This window comes from Sceloporus undulatus, chromosome 4 (assembly GCF_019175285.1).
Source record: "Sceloporus undulatus isolate JIND9_A2432 ecotype Alabama chromosome 4, SceUnd_v1.1, whole genome shotgun sequence".
NCBI lineage: Eukaryota > Metazoa > Chordata > Lepidosauria > Squamata > Phrynosomatidae > Sceloporus > Sceloporus undulatus.
The window spans coordinates 1223438-1239745 of NC_056525.1; the positions used below are offsets into that span (position 1 = coordinate 1223438).

General features: G+C 46.1%; 2 protein-coding genes across 2 annotated transcripts in view; both read right to left on the minus strand.

The window, feature by feature from the left end:
• Positions 1 to 3820, minus strand: part of LOC121928081 (actinia tenebrosa protease inhibitors-like) — a 12784-nt gene extending 8964 nt beyond the window's left edge. Inside the window, exons 1-2 of the mRNA XM_042462327.1 lie at positions 3730 to 3820; positions 2011 to 2157 (exon numbers count right to left, since the gene is read on the minus strand). Coding sequence (XP_042318261.1) covers positions 2011 to 2157; positions 3730 to 3820 — 238 coding nt within the window. The remainder of the gene's footprint in view (positions 1 to 2010; positions 2158 to 3729) is intronic.
• Positions 3821 to 4006: 186 nt separating this feature from the next.
• The window catches only part of LOC121928082 (papilin-like), a 97672-nt gene continuing 85370 nt past the window's right edge, over positions 4007 to 16308 (minus strand). Inside the window, exons 25-26 of the mRNA XM_042462328.1 lie at positions 4674 to 4819; positions 4007 to 4042 (exon numbers count right to left, since the gene is read on the minus strand). Of these exons, the coding sequence (XP_042318262.1) occupies positions 4007 to 4042; positions 4674 to 4819 (182 nt within the window). The remainder of the gene's footprint in view (positions 4043 to 4673; positions 4820 to 16308) is intronic.

Sequence of the window (16308 nt, forward strand, 5' to 3'; positions counted from 1 at the left end):
CTCCAGATGTTTTGGACTTTAGCTCCCAGAATTCCTGATTCTTGGCCAGATTGGCTGGGGCTTCTGGGAGCTGAAATCCAAAATACCCAGAGGACTAAAATTTGGGAATTACAGAGAGCCCAGAGGAAAGGGAGGAAAGTGTGTGTGTGTGTGTTGTTAATTGTCTTAAGCTCCTAAGCCAACACTGGAGTTTATCACACAAAGGAAATCAGGAGTTTATCCCATGAATATCCCGGAAAAAATCTCGTAATTACGCGAAACGATTTCACACGACGTCGCACAAAACCCACCCTTAAAGTGGTCACAAAGAAGCATTAGCACATAACTTTTTTCTTTTGGGATTTCAGAGACAATGCATTTCTGATATCACTTTATTAGTGCAATTGTGTGGAATAATCATTTGTGCAATTACTCACCATTTTTGCTTTATTTGCAGGATATTTTAAATATGCTTTAATCTCTCTTTAATGCTGAAATTAGCACCAGTGTGATAAACTCTTCAGTCAATAACAGTGTCTGAACTGTGACTGCAACCAACCATTCTTGGACATGCTCAATAGTAGGATTTTGGTAATGCGCAGTGTTCCTACCATTCTACAGACATTACATGTATTCCCACACTAATTTTATTTTACTTTCTGTTAATTGTAGACTTGGTCATTGACTCAGTGACCACCTCCGATCAGGCTCCAGTTAACACAGTTATGACCCCAATCCTGTTATTTCTGCTCAGTGACCAAACACTACATTGTGAAGGATGCATAAAGGCTGTGCTCCTGCATCTGGGTTGCACAATGTCAATTTCCACCTATGGAGTTACGCATTGATTGTGCTGTGCAACCCTTGCATCGAATGTCAGTACTGTGCAACTGAATGCACATAGCCACATAGACCAACAATCCCACAGAAAACAATGAAGGCTGGCCATGAAAGCCTTTGACTTCACAATTTTTTAAATGAGCCAGAACATACAGGAAGATAGAAAATAATGTTTCTTTTGTGTGTGTGTACTTCCACTTTATTTATTTATAATTATGTTTGGAAATGTATTTATTTATATCTGAAAAGTGCAGAGCATTCTCCCTGAAAGAGGTTCATCCACTCGATTTGAGTCTATCCACTTTAAAGGTCCAACTAAAAAACCGGTGCGGATTCACTGATGCCAAGAGACACCACAAAGGAGAGAAATAGGAAGGGAAGTGGTTGAGGCCATGTGCCAATTAGAGTTCATGCATCCCAAATGCATCCCAGCTGCTCAGGCAAACTGATCCTTCTCTCCCAGATGCCAGTTATTTCAATTACTAACAATCTGTCTGTAGGCTGCAGTTCTACCTTGAGCCACTGGGGGCAGATGTCTCCTAACAATGGAAGACAAAGCGAAGTCGAAGGCTTTCATGGCCAGCATCCATAGTTTTCTGTGGGTTTTCTGTGGCCATATTCTATAAGAGTTTATGTTTCTCTGAAGATGCCAAAGCCACAGATGCTGGCGAAACATCAGAAATAAACTCTTATAGAACATGGCCACATAGTAAAAAAAAAACCACAGAAAACTATGGCCCCATACAGACAGGCCAAAATAAAGCTGCTTCGGGTCACTTTGGAGGTATGCTGTTTCAATGATGTGTGCATACTAAGAGTCCGGAAGCCGTGCCAAAGCCACTATCCAGTCCTAAGGACTAGAGCGTGGCTTTGGCGCAGCTTCCGGACTCTTTGGAGGTATGCATCATTGAAACAGCATCCCTCCAAAGTGACCTAAAGCAGCTTTATTTTGGCCTGTCTGTATGGGGCCTATGGAAGACAAAGCTGGAGGGGGACCTCTGGGTCGCTCTCTTACTGATATTCTCTGCAGGGCCTTTTCTACTCCTTCTTTCAGTGGCATGAACGGACAGGAGGCAAATGGAGGCTAGGCCCCCAGGGCTGCTTCTCCCCAAACTTCCCTCCCACACTGACTCCAGTGGGGTCCCAAGTTAGAAAGAAGAGCTTGGTTCCTCCCCAAAAGTCTTCTCTTACCTGGAAAGACCTTGATGCACACATGGCCACATCCATTGCTGCAGCACTTCTCTCCTGGACCACAAAACTCATCACCTGCGCATTCTTCCACGCAGATCCCCAAACCCTGAGGCTTGGGACATTCGCCAACCGCTCTCGAGGGACGCACTGAAAGGAGGAGGAGGCCAAAATTTAGAGGATCCTTCGGGGCTGGTCCAAGAGGAATGGTGCCCTGACCCCCAAGGAGCAGAGAAGATGATATAAAAATGATCTGGACACAGGCTGGAATTCTGTATCAGCTACCTAGTTAAATCTACAGTGCACCCGCATCATACGCGGGCTCACTTTTAGCAAATGTTGAAAGCCACACAGGAGCACATGGGGCGCACAGGGTGGTGCATCCCATTTGCATGAATGAGGTGTGTGTCTGTGGCATGTGCGCGCACCACACCGCCACATGTATCAGTCCCATTCACTTGAATGGGGCTTGAGCATGCACGGAATCCGGCTCACGTGGGGGAGGGGAAGGAACGGATTCCCCGTGTAAGCCAAGGGTGCGCTGTATTTAACTAACATATGTTTAAAAGATAGCAGCAAGCTTTTTAGTCTATCAGAGAGCTCTGGCGCCACATCCTACAAATCCTAGGATTCCATAGGATGGAGTTATGGAGGTTTAAGTCATGTCAAGCTGCATTACTTCTGCAGTAGGGATGTAAAGAATATTCTCCAAAATTCAAAAATTAGTAGAAATATGCCTAATTCGACAATTTCGATACCATTTTAGAAATTCTGAGCACTTCTCGATCAATGAGTAAGAATTTTGATTTTTAATAATTTCGAAATGAAGTGAAGAGACAAGACTTTGAGCTGACAATTCGACCTCCAGGATTTGGGTATTTTGCGTAAGAAAGCTACCATTCATCCTGGCTTTTACCAGGGGCTATTTCTTTGTAGGGTGATTCCCCCCCATCTTTTCTCACTCACAGCTTTGCTTGGAAAAAAACAAAAACAGAACTAAAGGCTCTCTTTACATTATGCTCTGCCATTAAAATTCTCACAAAAGAGAAGAGGAGGTGGGCTGAAAGGGAAGTTTGGTCATGATGTTTAAATGACCATTCCTCTTCTGAAAAACCAGAAGGCACACCACACACACACACACAAAAAGAAAAAAATCTCAACAAATACACAAGAAATGCTAGAGTTGGGGACCCTCAAGGACCATCCAGTCCACTTCTGCTATGAAGGAATACATAGACTACATGGGATCTAGAGGACATGTAGTCTGACCCTTGTTCAACATCAGGATGGCACTAGAAGATGGGACAAACCAAGGGTTTTCTTGGCATTAAAAGGAGTTTTTGCCATGGGAGCCTCAGGCTGAGAGAGTGTGACCCTCACAAAGAGAAGAAGGGGCCAGGGTGGGGTGCAATGGCAGGAATTCTGCATGGAAAAACTCGCATTCAAGGGATTCATTATGGTCATCCAACCCTCCCCTTCTACCATGAAGGAATACCTAGGAGTTGGAGTTGAAGCTGAGAGGATGTGACTTGCCCAAGGTCAGCCAGTGAATTTCTGGGTGAACTGGGAGGCTAGGTCCTGATCCCAGCTCCGCCATGTAATCCACCGGGTGACATCTGGGTAAGTCACATCTCTCACTCATGGATATTCTTCTGCATCTCCTTGCCTATTATTATTATTATTATATTTATTATTATTATTATTATTATTTACATACTTAACCATAGGAGAGGTGCAGAGTTGGATCCCATGTATTCTCATAGCGAAGGGGGTTGGACTGGATGGTCCTTGAAGGTCCCTCAAACTCTACCATTTCTTGTTGGGGCTTCAATCACAGTTTATTTGTTGAGGACTTGGCTTTTCCCCCCCTTTGTGTGTGTGCTTTCAGCTTTTTAAAGCATAGGAATGTTCTTTTAAACCTTGCCAAACTTCCTTTGCGATGGTAATTGAGTTTGAAATGCATGTTAATTAGCGTATATTATTCGAACTTCTTTTATTGTCATTCGAGAATCTGTTGAAAAATTTTCGCTAGTTGCTGGAGGGAGGAGAGGGAAGAAATCACCTTTGGAAGGGGACTTGGAAACAAATTCTCATCAAGTTCTCAATGAACGAGAAGAAAAAACTGGGTTTCTCAAATCACTATTCTGCAGTGTGGCAGCAGCCTGTGTCAGGGACATCACTGTGTTCCTGGAGGTGGCCTGCTCCCAATCCAAATGGGCATGCCTCAACTCCCTCTATTGCAGTGCGACATGCGAGCTGCACCACTATGACATCATGGTGTTCTTGGTGCTGCTCTACATGACACAGCGCAAAGGATGTGCGTTAAATCCGTGGCACCAGCAGGTACAGTGCCCTTTCCAGGGCACAAAAGGAGCTGCTTTTTGTGGCTGCTTTTTATGCCCTGGAAAAGCCGATCGGGTCCATAATGTTCGATTACAGGCCCCAATCTGTCGAAGATGAAGGTGCTGCAGGCACCCTTCAGGGGCGGTTCTGTGCAGCCCCATTCTCTGCAGGGCCTTGCTACTCATTCTTCTAGTGTTATGAATGGAGAGGAGGCAAATGGAGGCCGGTCCCCAGGCTGCTTTTCCCCAAAACTTCCCTCAACATTGACTCCAGTGGGGTCCCCATTCAGAAAGAAGAGGTTGCTTCCTCCAAGGGCTTCTTACCTCATATGACCTTGGTGCCACATGGCCACATCCGTTGCTGCAGCACTTCTCCCCTGGATCACAAGATTCATCACCTGTGCATTCTTCCACACAGATCCCAAATCCCTGGGGCTTTGGACATTCGCCGACCGCCATCAAGAGATGTGCTGAAAGGAAGAAAAGTTACATCTACACTAGGACCAAAATTAACAGCATCCTTCACAAGTTGAACATGAGTCAACAGTGTGATGTGGCAGCTAACAAGGCCAATGCGATTTTAGGCTGCATCAATAGAAGTATAGTGTCTAGATCAAGGGAAGTAATAGTGCCACTATATTCTGCTCTGGTCAGGCCCCACCTGGAATATTGTGTCCAGTTCTGGGCACCACAATTAAAAAAGGACATTGAGAAACTGGAGCCATGTGTCCAGAGGAGAGCGACTAAAATGGTGAAAGATCTGGAAACCATGCCCTACGAGGAACGACTGAGGGAGTTGAGGGTGTTTAGCCTGGAGAAGAGAAGGTTAAGAGGTGATGTGATAGCCCTGTTTAAATATTTGAAGGGATGTCATATTGAGGAGGGAGCAAGCTTGTTTTCTGCTGCTCCAGAGACTAGGACCCAATGGAGCAATGGATGCAAACTGCAGGAAAAGAGATTCCAGCTCAACATTAGGAGGAATTTCCTGACAGTGAGGGCTGTTCGACAGTGGAACACATGCCTTCCTTGGAGTGTAGTGGAGTCTCCTTGCTTAGAGGTCTTCAAACAGAGGCTGGATGGCCATCTGTTTGGGATGCTTTGATTGTGATTTCCTGCATGGCAGAAGAAGGGGGTTGGACTGGAGGGCCCTTGTGTTCTCTTCCAACTCTACGATTCTATGATTCTGTGATTCTATGACATGGTTCCCTGACTACCAAAGGACTGAGCGGATGACACAATAATGATCAGGACACAGGCTGAAATCCTGTATCAGCTATAATTCTAGCTACAGAATCAGAGCCAGCGTGATATCAGGGTTTGAGTGTTGGACTATGACCCTATGACCAAGGTTCAAATCCTTCGTCAGCCATGGAACTATGGCTGAACTTGGGCAAGTCTCACTCTCTCAACCTCAGAGGAAGGCAAAGGCAAGCCTCCTGAATGAATCATGGCAAGTGATAGGTTCGCCTTAGGGTTGCCACTTGAAAGCACATGGTGACCAGAACTGGAGGTACAAAGTCACAGATATTAGGAAGGAGATAAAAGATGGGATGGGAGAGGTGCGGCTGGGAGAGTTGGAAGGAAGTTAGAGATAGTTCTGCTGCATTCCATCATGGACTGAAGGACTGAGCTTCACCTTGGAGTAATTATGACTTTAGTAAGAGAAAAACATTTTGATTGACAGGTGACATATATTCTATGTGACAACCACGGCCTTTGAGTCAGGAGCACATGCCATGAGGCAAAGTTGCTGCAAGGTTGCATCATGCAATGTGGCACTGAGTGATGACTCAGAACCACCCTCCTATATAAGTGGACCAAGAGACTGGTTGTTGTGGGTAGTTGTGGGTTAGTTGGGCTTGTTTGAAGAGTCAGAGTAGTTGGTTGGAAGTTGATGGACAAGAGTACCGTATATACTCGACTATAAGTCGAAAAATTTATGCCCCAAAAAGGACTCCAAAATCAAGGATCGACTTATGGAAGGGTCAATTGGTTACTACTGCTGATAAAGTTCATTTAAAAAGTGCTCACCTTCTTCTGTAGCCAAGTAAACAGCTCCCCATTTGAGTCCCGGTGCCGGCAGCCTCTCCTCTCTCTCTCTGTGTGTGAGATCCTTTAGCCCTCCCTCGCAGCTGGAGCTAACAAGCAGCTACTGAGGGAAGGGAGAGGGATGCAGAGAGAGGGAGCATACCCAGGCTTGGACCCTGTTTTGCAAACCATGGGCCTGGAAATGCCAGGGTTAAAGGCAAGGCTGGGGTCCTCCTTTTCCCCCCTGCAAGCCATGGGTCTGGGAATGCTGGGGTTAAAGGCAAGGCTGGGGTCCTCCTTTTTTCCCCTGCAAGCCATGGGTCTGGAAATGCTGGGGCTAAGGGCAAGGCTGGGGTCCTCCTTTTTCCCCCTGCAAGCCATGGGTCTGGAAATGCTGATGCAAAGAGGTGTGTGTGTATGCACCCAGACTTGTTTCCCCATGCTGATACTGTGACCCTTGAGAGAGGTTCAAAGAGGGAGATGTAGAGAGGGAAGTGGTGCTTTGTTTCCCCCCTTAGATCTTTTGTAACATGCCCTCGACTTATCCACAGGTCATATCAAAATCCATGATTTTGACCTCAAAAACTGCCCTCGACTTATACATGAGGTCGACTTATACATGAGTATATATGGTGTGTGTGTGTGTGTGTATATATATATATATATATGCGCATACAGTGCGCCCTTTGCTTACGTGGGGGATCCATTCTGGACTCCCCTGCATAAAACAAATAACGCGTATGCTTGAGCTCCATTTAAATTAATGGGGCTCCTGCACATGGTGGTGCGATGGTGTTGCAGCGTGCACGCACATAGGCACACATCCCATTCATCTCTATGGGATACTCCACTTCTTCCTCCCCGCACGGCTTTCAATGCATGCTGAAAGCCGTGTAAAGCACGCCCACGTATGACACAAGCACACTGTGTGTGTGTGTGTGTGTGTGTAGAGAGAGAGAGCATCATAATGTACACAACAGAAGACAAAAGCCTCCAGAACTTTGGATGAATCAACTATGCCTGTGACTGTGAGTCATCTTCTTGTGTGTGTGAAAAGTGGGTCAGTGCATTGCCAACAGCTGGGTATTTTTTTGTTTTTGAACTCTGTTACAGTATTGTTTTGGCTGCATCTGGCTTTCAACTCACTAATGCTCCACCTGCCAAGCCTGGTGCTCATGTCTTAGTTGTCTCCAACCCCTTGGGCTCACACATTATGTTTTTCTATCACAGAAATGTTAAGAAAAAGCAACATGGGATATACAGTGAATGAAATAAAACATGTATGTGAGAGTCAGGGTGACTCAGCAAAAGCAATTAGGAGCCACACAGGTGTAAATAGGTAATGTAATTAACAAGTCCTAAATGCCAAGGACAGAAATGCAAAGTGGATAATTGAACACACCTGAGAATTGTTAAGTGGACAAGGTGAAATGATGAAATCATTAATTATGGGATGAACCAAGAGAACCAATGAGAATGATGTACACGCCTACTGGGTGGAAACAGACAAGAGTGGGTGGTATCTTCCAATGACTATAATAATGGCTATGAATCCCAATGTACAGTGGTACCCCGGGATACGAATGCGCCGCCTTACGAAATTTCCGGGTTACGAAAAAAATCCATTAAAAAAAACTGTTCCGGGTTACGAAGGTTATTTCGGGTTACGAAAAAATTTTTGGTGCTTTTCGGCGCTTTTTCGCATGAAATCGCGGCTTTTCCCCATTAGCGCCTATGGCATTTCGGCTTGCGAATGCTTTTCGGGTTACGAAAGCGGCGGCGGAACAAATTAATTTCGTAACCCGACGTAGGTACCACCGTATCGAAGCCTCATCTTTGCAGGGGGTGTCCAAAACGGATATATAAAACTTTTATTTCTACCCCGCTTTTTGTGAAAACAATCAAAACGTACTACAATGTTAAAAGAATACACCATATATACCAAAATACACCCTTAAAAAGAATTCAACGTTAAGGTTAAAAATTACATGAACAATTAAAACAAGTAGCAGTAGGCAGAGTCATAGATATATGTGGGGGGGGTGTCGCTACATGGCCGAGTAATTTATTCCAGGAAGGCCGGACGGAGGAGGATCGTTATTAAACAGCTGTCTTGTGGCTATCTAGATTGGTGAACTTGACGGCTCTCGTCTCGGCCGGCGTTCCACAGTCGGGAACGGTTGCAGAAAAAAGCCCTCTGGGAGGTGCAGTCAATCTGGTCTTTATGGCTGTGTAAGTCCTCCCAAAGGACCTGAGATTGTATGCAAGTAGCGCGATCCTTAAATAGTTGGGCCCAAGCCAGTAGGGCTTTAAAGGTAATGCCACAACACCTTGTTACTGCCCTCGGAAAACTAATAGGCAGCCAGTGGAGTGACTTCAATATGGTGTTATATGGTCACTTCTAGATGTTCCAGAAACCAAATCTGGCGCCATTCTGTACAGTTGAAGTTCCGGACTAGGCACAAGGTAGCCCCCTGTAGAGCGCACTGCAAAAAATCAAGTCTTGAGGTTACCAGTGCATGTACTAGTTTCCAGGTTCTGGTTCCAGGAAAGGGTGCAGCTGGCGTATCAGCCGAAACTGATAACAGGCGCTCCCTACCGTCACATTCACCGTGAAGCGAGAGGGTCAAGAAGCCCCCCAGATGTGAACAACAGTCCTTTGATGGAAGGATGCACCCCTTAGGACTGCAGGTTGCACACCGATGCCTGGTTTTGGCGGCCTACCATAAGTACTGTATCTCTGTTTTGTCTGGATTCAGCTTGAGCTTGCTTTCCCTCAATCAATCCAATTCTGCCTCAAGACATGTTTGAGGGGGGAGAAATGCCATCTGTGGTTGTCGCTGATGACCGGGCGATGAGATGGAGATAAGAAAATATTGGTGTCATTCAGCATACTGATAACACCCAGCCCCCCCCCCCCCACACACCACACGGTTTTACTCTTCCATGCCTGCATTCTCTGAAGATGTCAGCCACAGACGCAGGCAAAACGTCAGGAATAAATCTCCAGAACGTGGCCACCAGAGTCCCAACAACCCACAGAAAACTAGGGAAATGAACTTTTATCCTAATATACATGAATTTGATTCAACCATAGATGTACCCCCTGGTCTGGATTTGCCACAGCCTGGGGGTGACCCAAAGGGTGCTCCATGTGTGGTCACACTGAGACCGATTCCTCCCTTGGTGTGGAACATACCCCACCCAGACCCATCCTAGGAGTTCAGCGGGAGGTGTTCATTCTAGACTTATGAAACCCCCCCCCTCGCCGTCTTTTCCCGTTCAGTGCACCGTGGCTACTGTCCCTGGGCAGAACGTTCGGTGGCCTCCTCCAAGAGCTGCTCTTCGGACACACTGACTGTGCCTTGGATGAAAAGTGTTGCCCCATTGAAGGACACCAAAGGTGCGCAAAAGCCATCCAGGTAAAGACTCTGCTGGAGATATGGATTCACAAACCTCACCATGCCACATTGCAAGAAACCTAGCCAGCTTGGGCTTCAAAAGAGGTAGCAGAGATGCTCCAAAGGCGACAACTTTCTCCTTCTGCCCAAACTCCAGATCCATGTAGAGTCTCACCTTGATGACCTGCCCCTTATTGAGGCCATTTCCTAGTCTTAACTGCCTAATCCTAATTCAGTGGCCAAAGAATTTGTTGTACCTTCAATGGGCATGGAAGCATGTGTCAGGGTGACCCCTGTTCCTGCGCCTTATCACAAGGATGGCCCTGGGACTAGACATCCAGCTGCCAAGGGAACTCAGTGCCAGTGTTATGAATCATAGAACCACAGAACCAGGGAGTTGGAAGAGACCTCAAGGACCATCCAGTCCAACCCCTGCCATGCAGGAAACTTCAATCATAGCATCCCCGAAATATGGTCAACTGATACACACCATTCCGCCGCCTGCATCCTTTTCCCAAAAGATTATGCACCAGCTCTTTGTGAAAGGAAAAGAGCAGTGACATGTCCCTTGCCTCATCCTTTCGTCTCCTGCAGCGAATCCTGGCCTTTGTCCCAAGAGAAACCCCTTCCACCATGTTCATTCACTTGCAAAACAAGTGCGAAGACGACCGGTCTTGCCTGAAGATCAGAAGTGCTGCTTTGTCGGACCTGCGCTGAAGTGTTTGTCCCTCCAGAGAGCCCTCAACATCAGCGGAGATCAGGTGGAGCTGGATCGAGATGAGGATGCTCCTTTGCCAGATGGAGGTCATGGAGGTGAGTTAGAAGGGAAGAGGTTTCACACCAGGTTATTTCTAGTGTGAACCTTTGACTCTGGATTCCAGAATTTGAATTCTGGCTCAGCCATGCAAATCACAAGGTGACCGTCAGAAACTCACAGCCTCAGAGGATGGCTATGGCAAACACCCTCTGAAGAAACCTGCCAAGAAATCCCCATTATAGGTCACCTTGGGTCAAAGAAATGACTTGAAGGCATACAAACAACAAAACACAACCATTAAAGGGTGGGGGGCCTTACCAGTTTTCAGTCTGGCAACCCTAGTTCTGACTCCTGTCTGGTCATCATCTGCCTAGAAAACTCTGCACAACTCTGTTGTGACCTTCCATATGGTTTTCTTTGTTGGACCCTGAATCCTACAAGGCCAGGAGCAGTAGCCGACCTCTGGTTCTCCAGATGTTATGGACTCAACACCCACAATTTTTTTACTTTAGGCAAGTTGTCTGGGGCTTCTTGATCTGAGTCGAAAAACAAATGGAGGCTCAAGGGTGGAACCACTGCACTGTAGGAGCCAGGGAATGTCCCCACTCCTTCAAACCTTCCTGCTCTGCTTCCTGGGTGCTCCTGTTGTCCTTCCTCAAGAGCCCCCTTCCTTCCTTCTTTCCAGGTGTCTGCTTCCTTCCTCCTGAATGGGGCCCTGCAAGGGAACTTTTCCCGGTTCTTCTTCAACTCGACACTGAGAAGTGTGAAAATCATTATGGCGGATGTGGAGGAAACGCAAAACAACTTCTGACACAAGGAGAAGTGTCTCCAAGCTGCTCTGGAGAAGGTGAGGGACGAGGAATAGGGTGCCCACTGGTCTAGTACTCGGACCAGTTTGACGGCAAAAGAGTTGCAGGAAGAATCCCTCTGTAACTATAGCTTGCTGTCTGTCCAGAGATTATATCTCATTTGGACACATCAAGAATATGCACTGTTACCCATGCTGCTTCATATAAATTTTGGTATAAATGATAACCCTTAATGACCCCTAGAAGAACTCTAATAGCCTGTCCACCATTGCCAGCAAGGCATGAGGACATGTACACACACCCCTGAGGGGCATCATCACATCATCATATCTAAAGAGTCGCATAAGAGGATTATCATATGACCAGGAAGAGCAAATGTTTGCCTTCCCTGAGGCTCTTGCCCCCTCCCAGGGTCTGTTGTCCAAGCAGCTTAAGACCACTAAGACAATCAGACAGGGACACCCAGGTGAAAAGAAAGAAATTCAACACCTTTGTTCTCACCATCAAACACCTTTGCCAGAAGCAAGATTTTGCCTATAAATACTCTCAGATTTGCCTGTTCACTGGGCCAGTCTGGACTTCAGGGGGAAGCTCTGTCCCCTTGAACCCTGACCTGGCTCCTGGTCAGTCATTCCATGGCTGAGCCTCATGCCATCCCCATCATATTCCATTTGGATTCCTGGAGGGAGTCTACATTCTGGTAAGTATCACCCCAGTGATGCCTAAAATCCTATTCCATGCTAACCTCTGCTTTTCCTGAGCCTTGTATGTGTGTGTGTATGCTAGTGAATCATATGTGTTTTCCCCCTTATAAATAAATTGGTTATTAATTCTAGAAGTCTGTCTCAGCTCCATTTATTGGGATCCCCTGGTCTACTCCGTATACATATCGGGAGGGCGATTCTGCAAGGGCCGTCGTAGCAGGCCCTCCTCTTGCAATATTTGAGCTAATAACAGTAATAACAAAATTCCCCTAAACGGACCCTTGGCAACAGCACAAGCACATCTACCACCATTGGTAGATATAAATGATGGATGGTATCTTACTAGTGTCAGTGGCATTATAACCGGGAATATCTTATGCTGCCATCTCAACCATGTATCCTAGTAGTGATCTAGTAAAAAGAGTCAATGTGGATTAAATCAATTTTTTAATTTTTTAATAAATAAAGATCAATTGGAGCAGCTCAGTTTTCTGTTTATAAGGAAATTCCACTTCAAGTCACAATCTTCTATCACCTTCCAGGATAATTGATCAGAACCGTTTTAACTGAGAGGCATCAAAATAAGCCTGTAGATTAAGGACACCCCATCCTTCACATTCCACTTCTGTGTACATTCCTCCTCTCCGTAACCTTGATCATTTTCAATTTAATGTGCATTTGTTTGGCACTGTTTCCCAGTTGTTTAGTTACCTTATAATGGGAAGTCAATGGGATTACCTGAAGGAGATATAGTAGTTCAAGTAGTGCATTCCTTTTGATTGCTTGTATTCATAGAAGGATAGAGTTGGAAGGAAGCCCCAAGGGCCATCTGGTCCAACCCTATTCTGCCATGCAGGAAGACACAAAGTGCTCCGGACAGATGGCCATCAGACTCTGCTTTAAAACCTTCAAAGAGGAGGACTCCATCACTCTCCAGGGCAGTGTATTTCACTCAACTGATGCAGTGACTAGGGATGGCATCTCTCCTGTGGATGCCTGCTTTGGGTTGGTAATGGGCTGGATGAGGGAAAACAAACTCAAATTGAATCCAGGGAAAATGGAGGTACTAGCGACAGGTTCCACAAGTCCAGGGATGGAGATTTGCCAACCAGTCCTAAATGGGGTCACATGTCCTCTAAAGGACGAAGTACGCAGTTTGGGGGTACTTCTGGATCCATCTCTACAGTTATCATCTCAAATAGATGTGACGGTCAGAAGTGCCTGGTATCAACTCCAGCTGATAAGTCAACTGCACCCCTACCAGGACCGAAAGGACCTTGAAGCGGTGGTACATGCTCTGGTAATCTCTCGTCTTGATTTCTGTAATGTGCTCTACATGGGGCTACCTCTGTACCAAGTTCGGAAACTTCAATTGGTGCAAAATGCGGCAGCCAGTGTGGTCACTGGAACACCTAGGTCTGACCATATTACACCTGTACTAAAATCTCTTCACTGGCTACCAGTTAGCTTCCAGGCACAGTACAAAGTGTTGGTTATTACATTTAAAGCCCTACATGGCTTGGGCCAAGTTACTTGAAGGAATGCCTCTCCCTACATAATCTGCCCCACACTCTCAGGACATCCAGGAAGAATCAATTGGATTACCCAAAAACCAGATTGATATCAACTTCCCACAAAGCATTTACTGTCATGGCCCCCAAACCGTGAAATAGCCTACCAGAAGAGATCTGACTTATCACTACCTTGGAAGCCTTTAGGAAAGCGATTAAGATGGATCTCTTCTGGTGGGCTTATTCCCCAGATCTCCTGTAAATAAACATAAAGGGACATCCCACTCAGAGTAGGTTAAATGGAGTAGATGATGATATATTGATTTTAATGTGATGTCATGATTTTATGCTGTATTTTATATGAAATTGTATTTTTATTATTATAATTGTGAGCCCGCCTGATCCGTAGGGAGAGGCAGGAAATACAAATAAACTATATTATTATTATTATTATTATTATTATTATTATTATTGAACAGCCTTCACTGTCAGGAAGGTCTGCCTCATGTTGAGGTGGAATCTCTTTTCCTGTCATTTGCATCCGTTGCTCCATGTCTTGGTCTCTAGAGCAGAAAGGATATTGGATTGCAGCCTCTGCTTCTCTCTCTGACACATCTCCATGTTCCCTTCCAGAGAAAGAAGGCTTGTGTCCTGCAAGATCTCCTCCAGGTGCCATCGATCCTTGCTTTAGCAAGTGCTTAAATGACAATCAGTGCCCAGGAAAGATGAAGTGCTGCAAGATCGAGTGTGGGATGGCCTGCCTTGAGCCAGTCTCTGGTAAGTTAGGGGCTTTGGAAATGGGGTTAGGAAGCATGAGGAGGAAGTATGGAGGTGAGATAGAGAAGTGGGGAGGGAGCAGATTAGAAAAGAGATCATAGAATCCTAGAGTTGGAAGAGACCGCAAGGAGGGCCATCCAGTCCAACCCCCTTCTGCCATGCAGGAACTCTCAGTCAAAGCATCCCCAACAGATGGCCATCTGGCCTCTGTTTAAAGACCTCCAAGGAAGGAGACTCCAACACTCTCCAAAGCAGCATATTATTCCACTGTTGAATAAGCTCTTACTATCAGGAAGCTCTTCCTAATGGTGAACTGGGATATCTTTTCCTGTAGTTTGAACCCATTGCTCCATGTCCTATTCTCTGGAGCATGAGAAAAGAAGCTTGCTCCCTCCTCAATATGGCATCCCTTCAAATACTTAAACAGGGCTATCCTATCACATCTTAACCTTCTTCAGGCTAAACATCCCCAGCTCCCTAAGTCTCTCCTCATAGGGCTTCATGGTTTCCAGGCCCTTCACCATTTTGGTGGCTCTCCCTTAGACAGAGTAGAACCATCATAGTAAAACTGGGGAGTTAATTGATTGCTGTAGACGATAAGAATTAATGGGTGGCAATTGGTTATGACAATGATGAAGAATATTTGTTAGTTTGATTTATTTTTTAAATTGCTCAATAAACATTACTTATATGGAAAAAAAACCATGATTACTCAGGTGTCGTGGGTCCTCATCCTTGCGGCCACTGGGCTTGTTGGAAATTATCTTTGCCACTTTCTGCTCCTTGCCTTGCTCTCTCCTTGTCTGGACTTGAGTCTTCTTCCTCGGTGACCATGGCTCCCCTTCTTTCTTTCCCAGAACCCCCTAGACCTGGCGCATGCCCAAGGCAAACCCTCCCTGGACATCCGCTTCCCATCCAGGCCTATTGCATGAAAGACAAGCCCTGCCCTGGAGACGAGAAGTGCTGTCGCATTGGGAATATCATGAAATGCATCCTCCCTGTTGGAGGTAGGTCCTGGTTCCCTTTGTCCTGTTGCCAGGAAGGGATGGGTGGCCATTCATGAAGAGCAGGACCAGCACCAGGTCCTCTCTCTCATCAGAGGAATCCCTTGCTGGGATGCAGATGAGGGCCAAGGCTTCATCTAGGATCTGCTTTCCAACACCAGCATCCAGCCCTGGAATTCAGCATCCAGACCAGCGGTGGATGATACCACCTCCATACCCAGCCAAGCAGTTCAGAGGATGGTGTGAATTCTTGATTCTATGACACCTGTTCCTGGCCTTTTTTTCCTTTCAGTGCATCCTGGCTACTGTCCCTTTGTAGAAAGTGGTGTGGCCTCCTCTGAGAGCTGTTCTTGGGACACTGATTGTGCCTTGGATGAAAAGTGTTGCCCCATTGAAGAACACTCACGGTGCACCAAAGCTGTGCCAGGTAAGAACTCTTCAGGAGGTATGGATCCAAAAACCCACAGCAACCTCACCAGCTGTCAGAACAGGGAATCTGTTCCTCTGAAAATCAACCAGTCAGACTTATGATGAATAAGCAGAACTTTATTGATAGATCCAAGATCAGTGATTCAACTGCATTCAACCTTTAAGTTGACACTGCCCACCACAAGCAAATCCAATACATAAAGCCCCCAACTCTTCCCACTCCACCCCTGCAAAGATGCACGCAACAGTCTCCCCATCTCTCTCCCACAGTTCATGATCCCCCTTTGCTCCCTCTAGTAGCTACTATCCAGCCCAGCTCTACTCCTGCATTCTAAGCCTCTGAGACCAGCATTTCCAGGTCTTTAGATAACAGCCACCTGGCACAGCTCAGCTGCTACATACCTTTATCTACAACTTAGCCATAGCTAAAAGCACCCCAACCCCCATCATCTCCATATACATATATATTCATATATAGAATCATAGAATCCTAGAATCATAGAGTTGGAAGAGACCGCACGGGCCCTGATCCAGTCCAA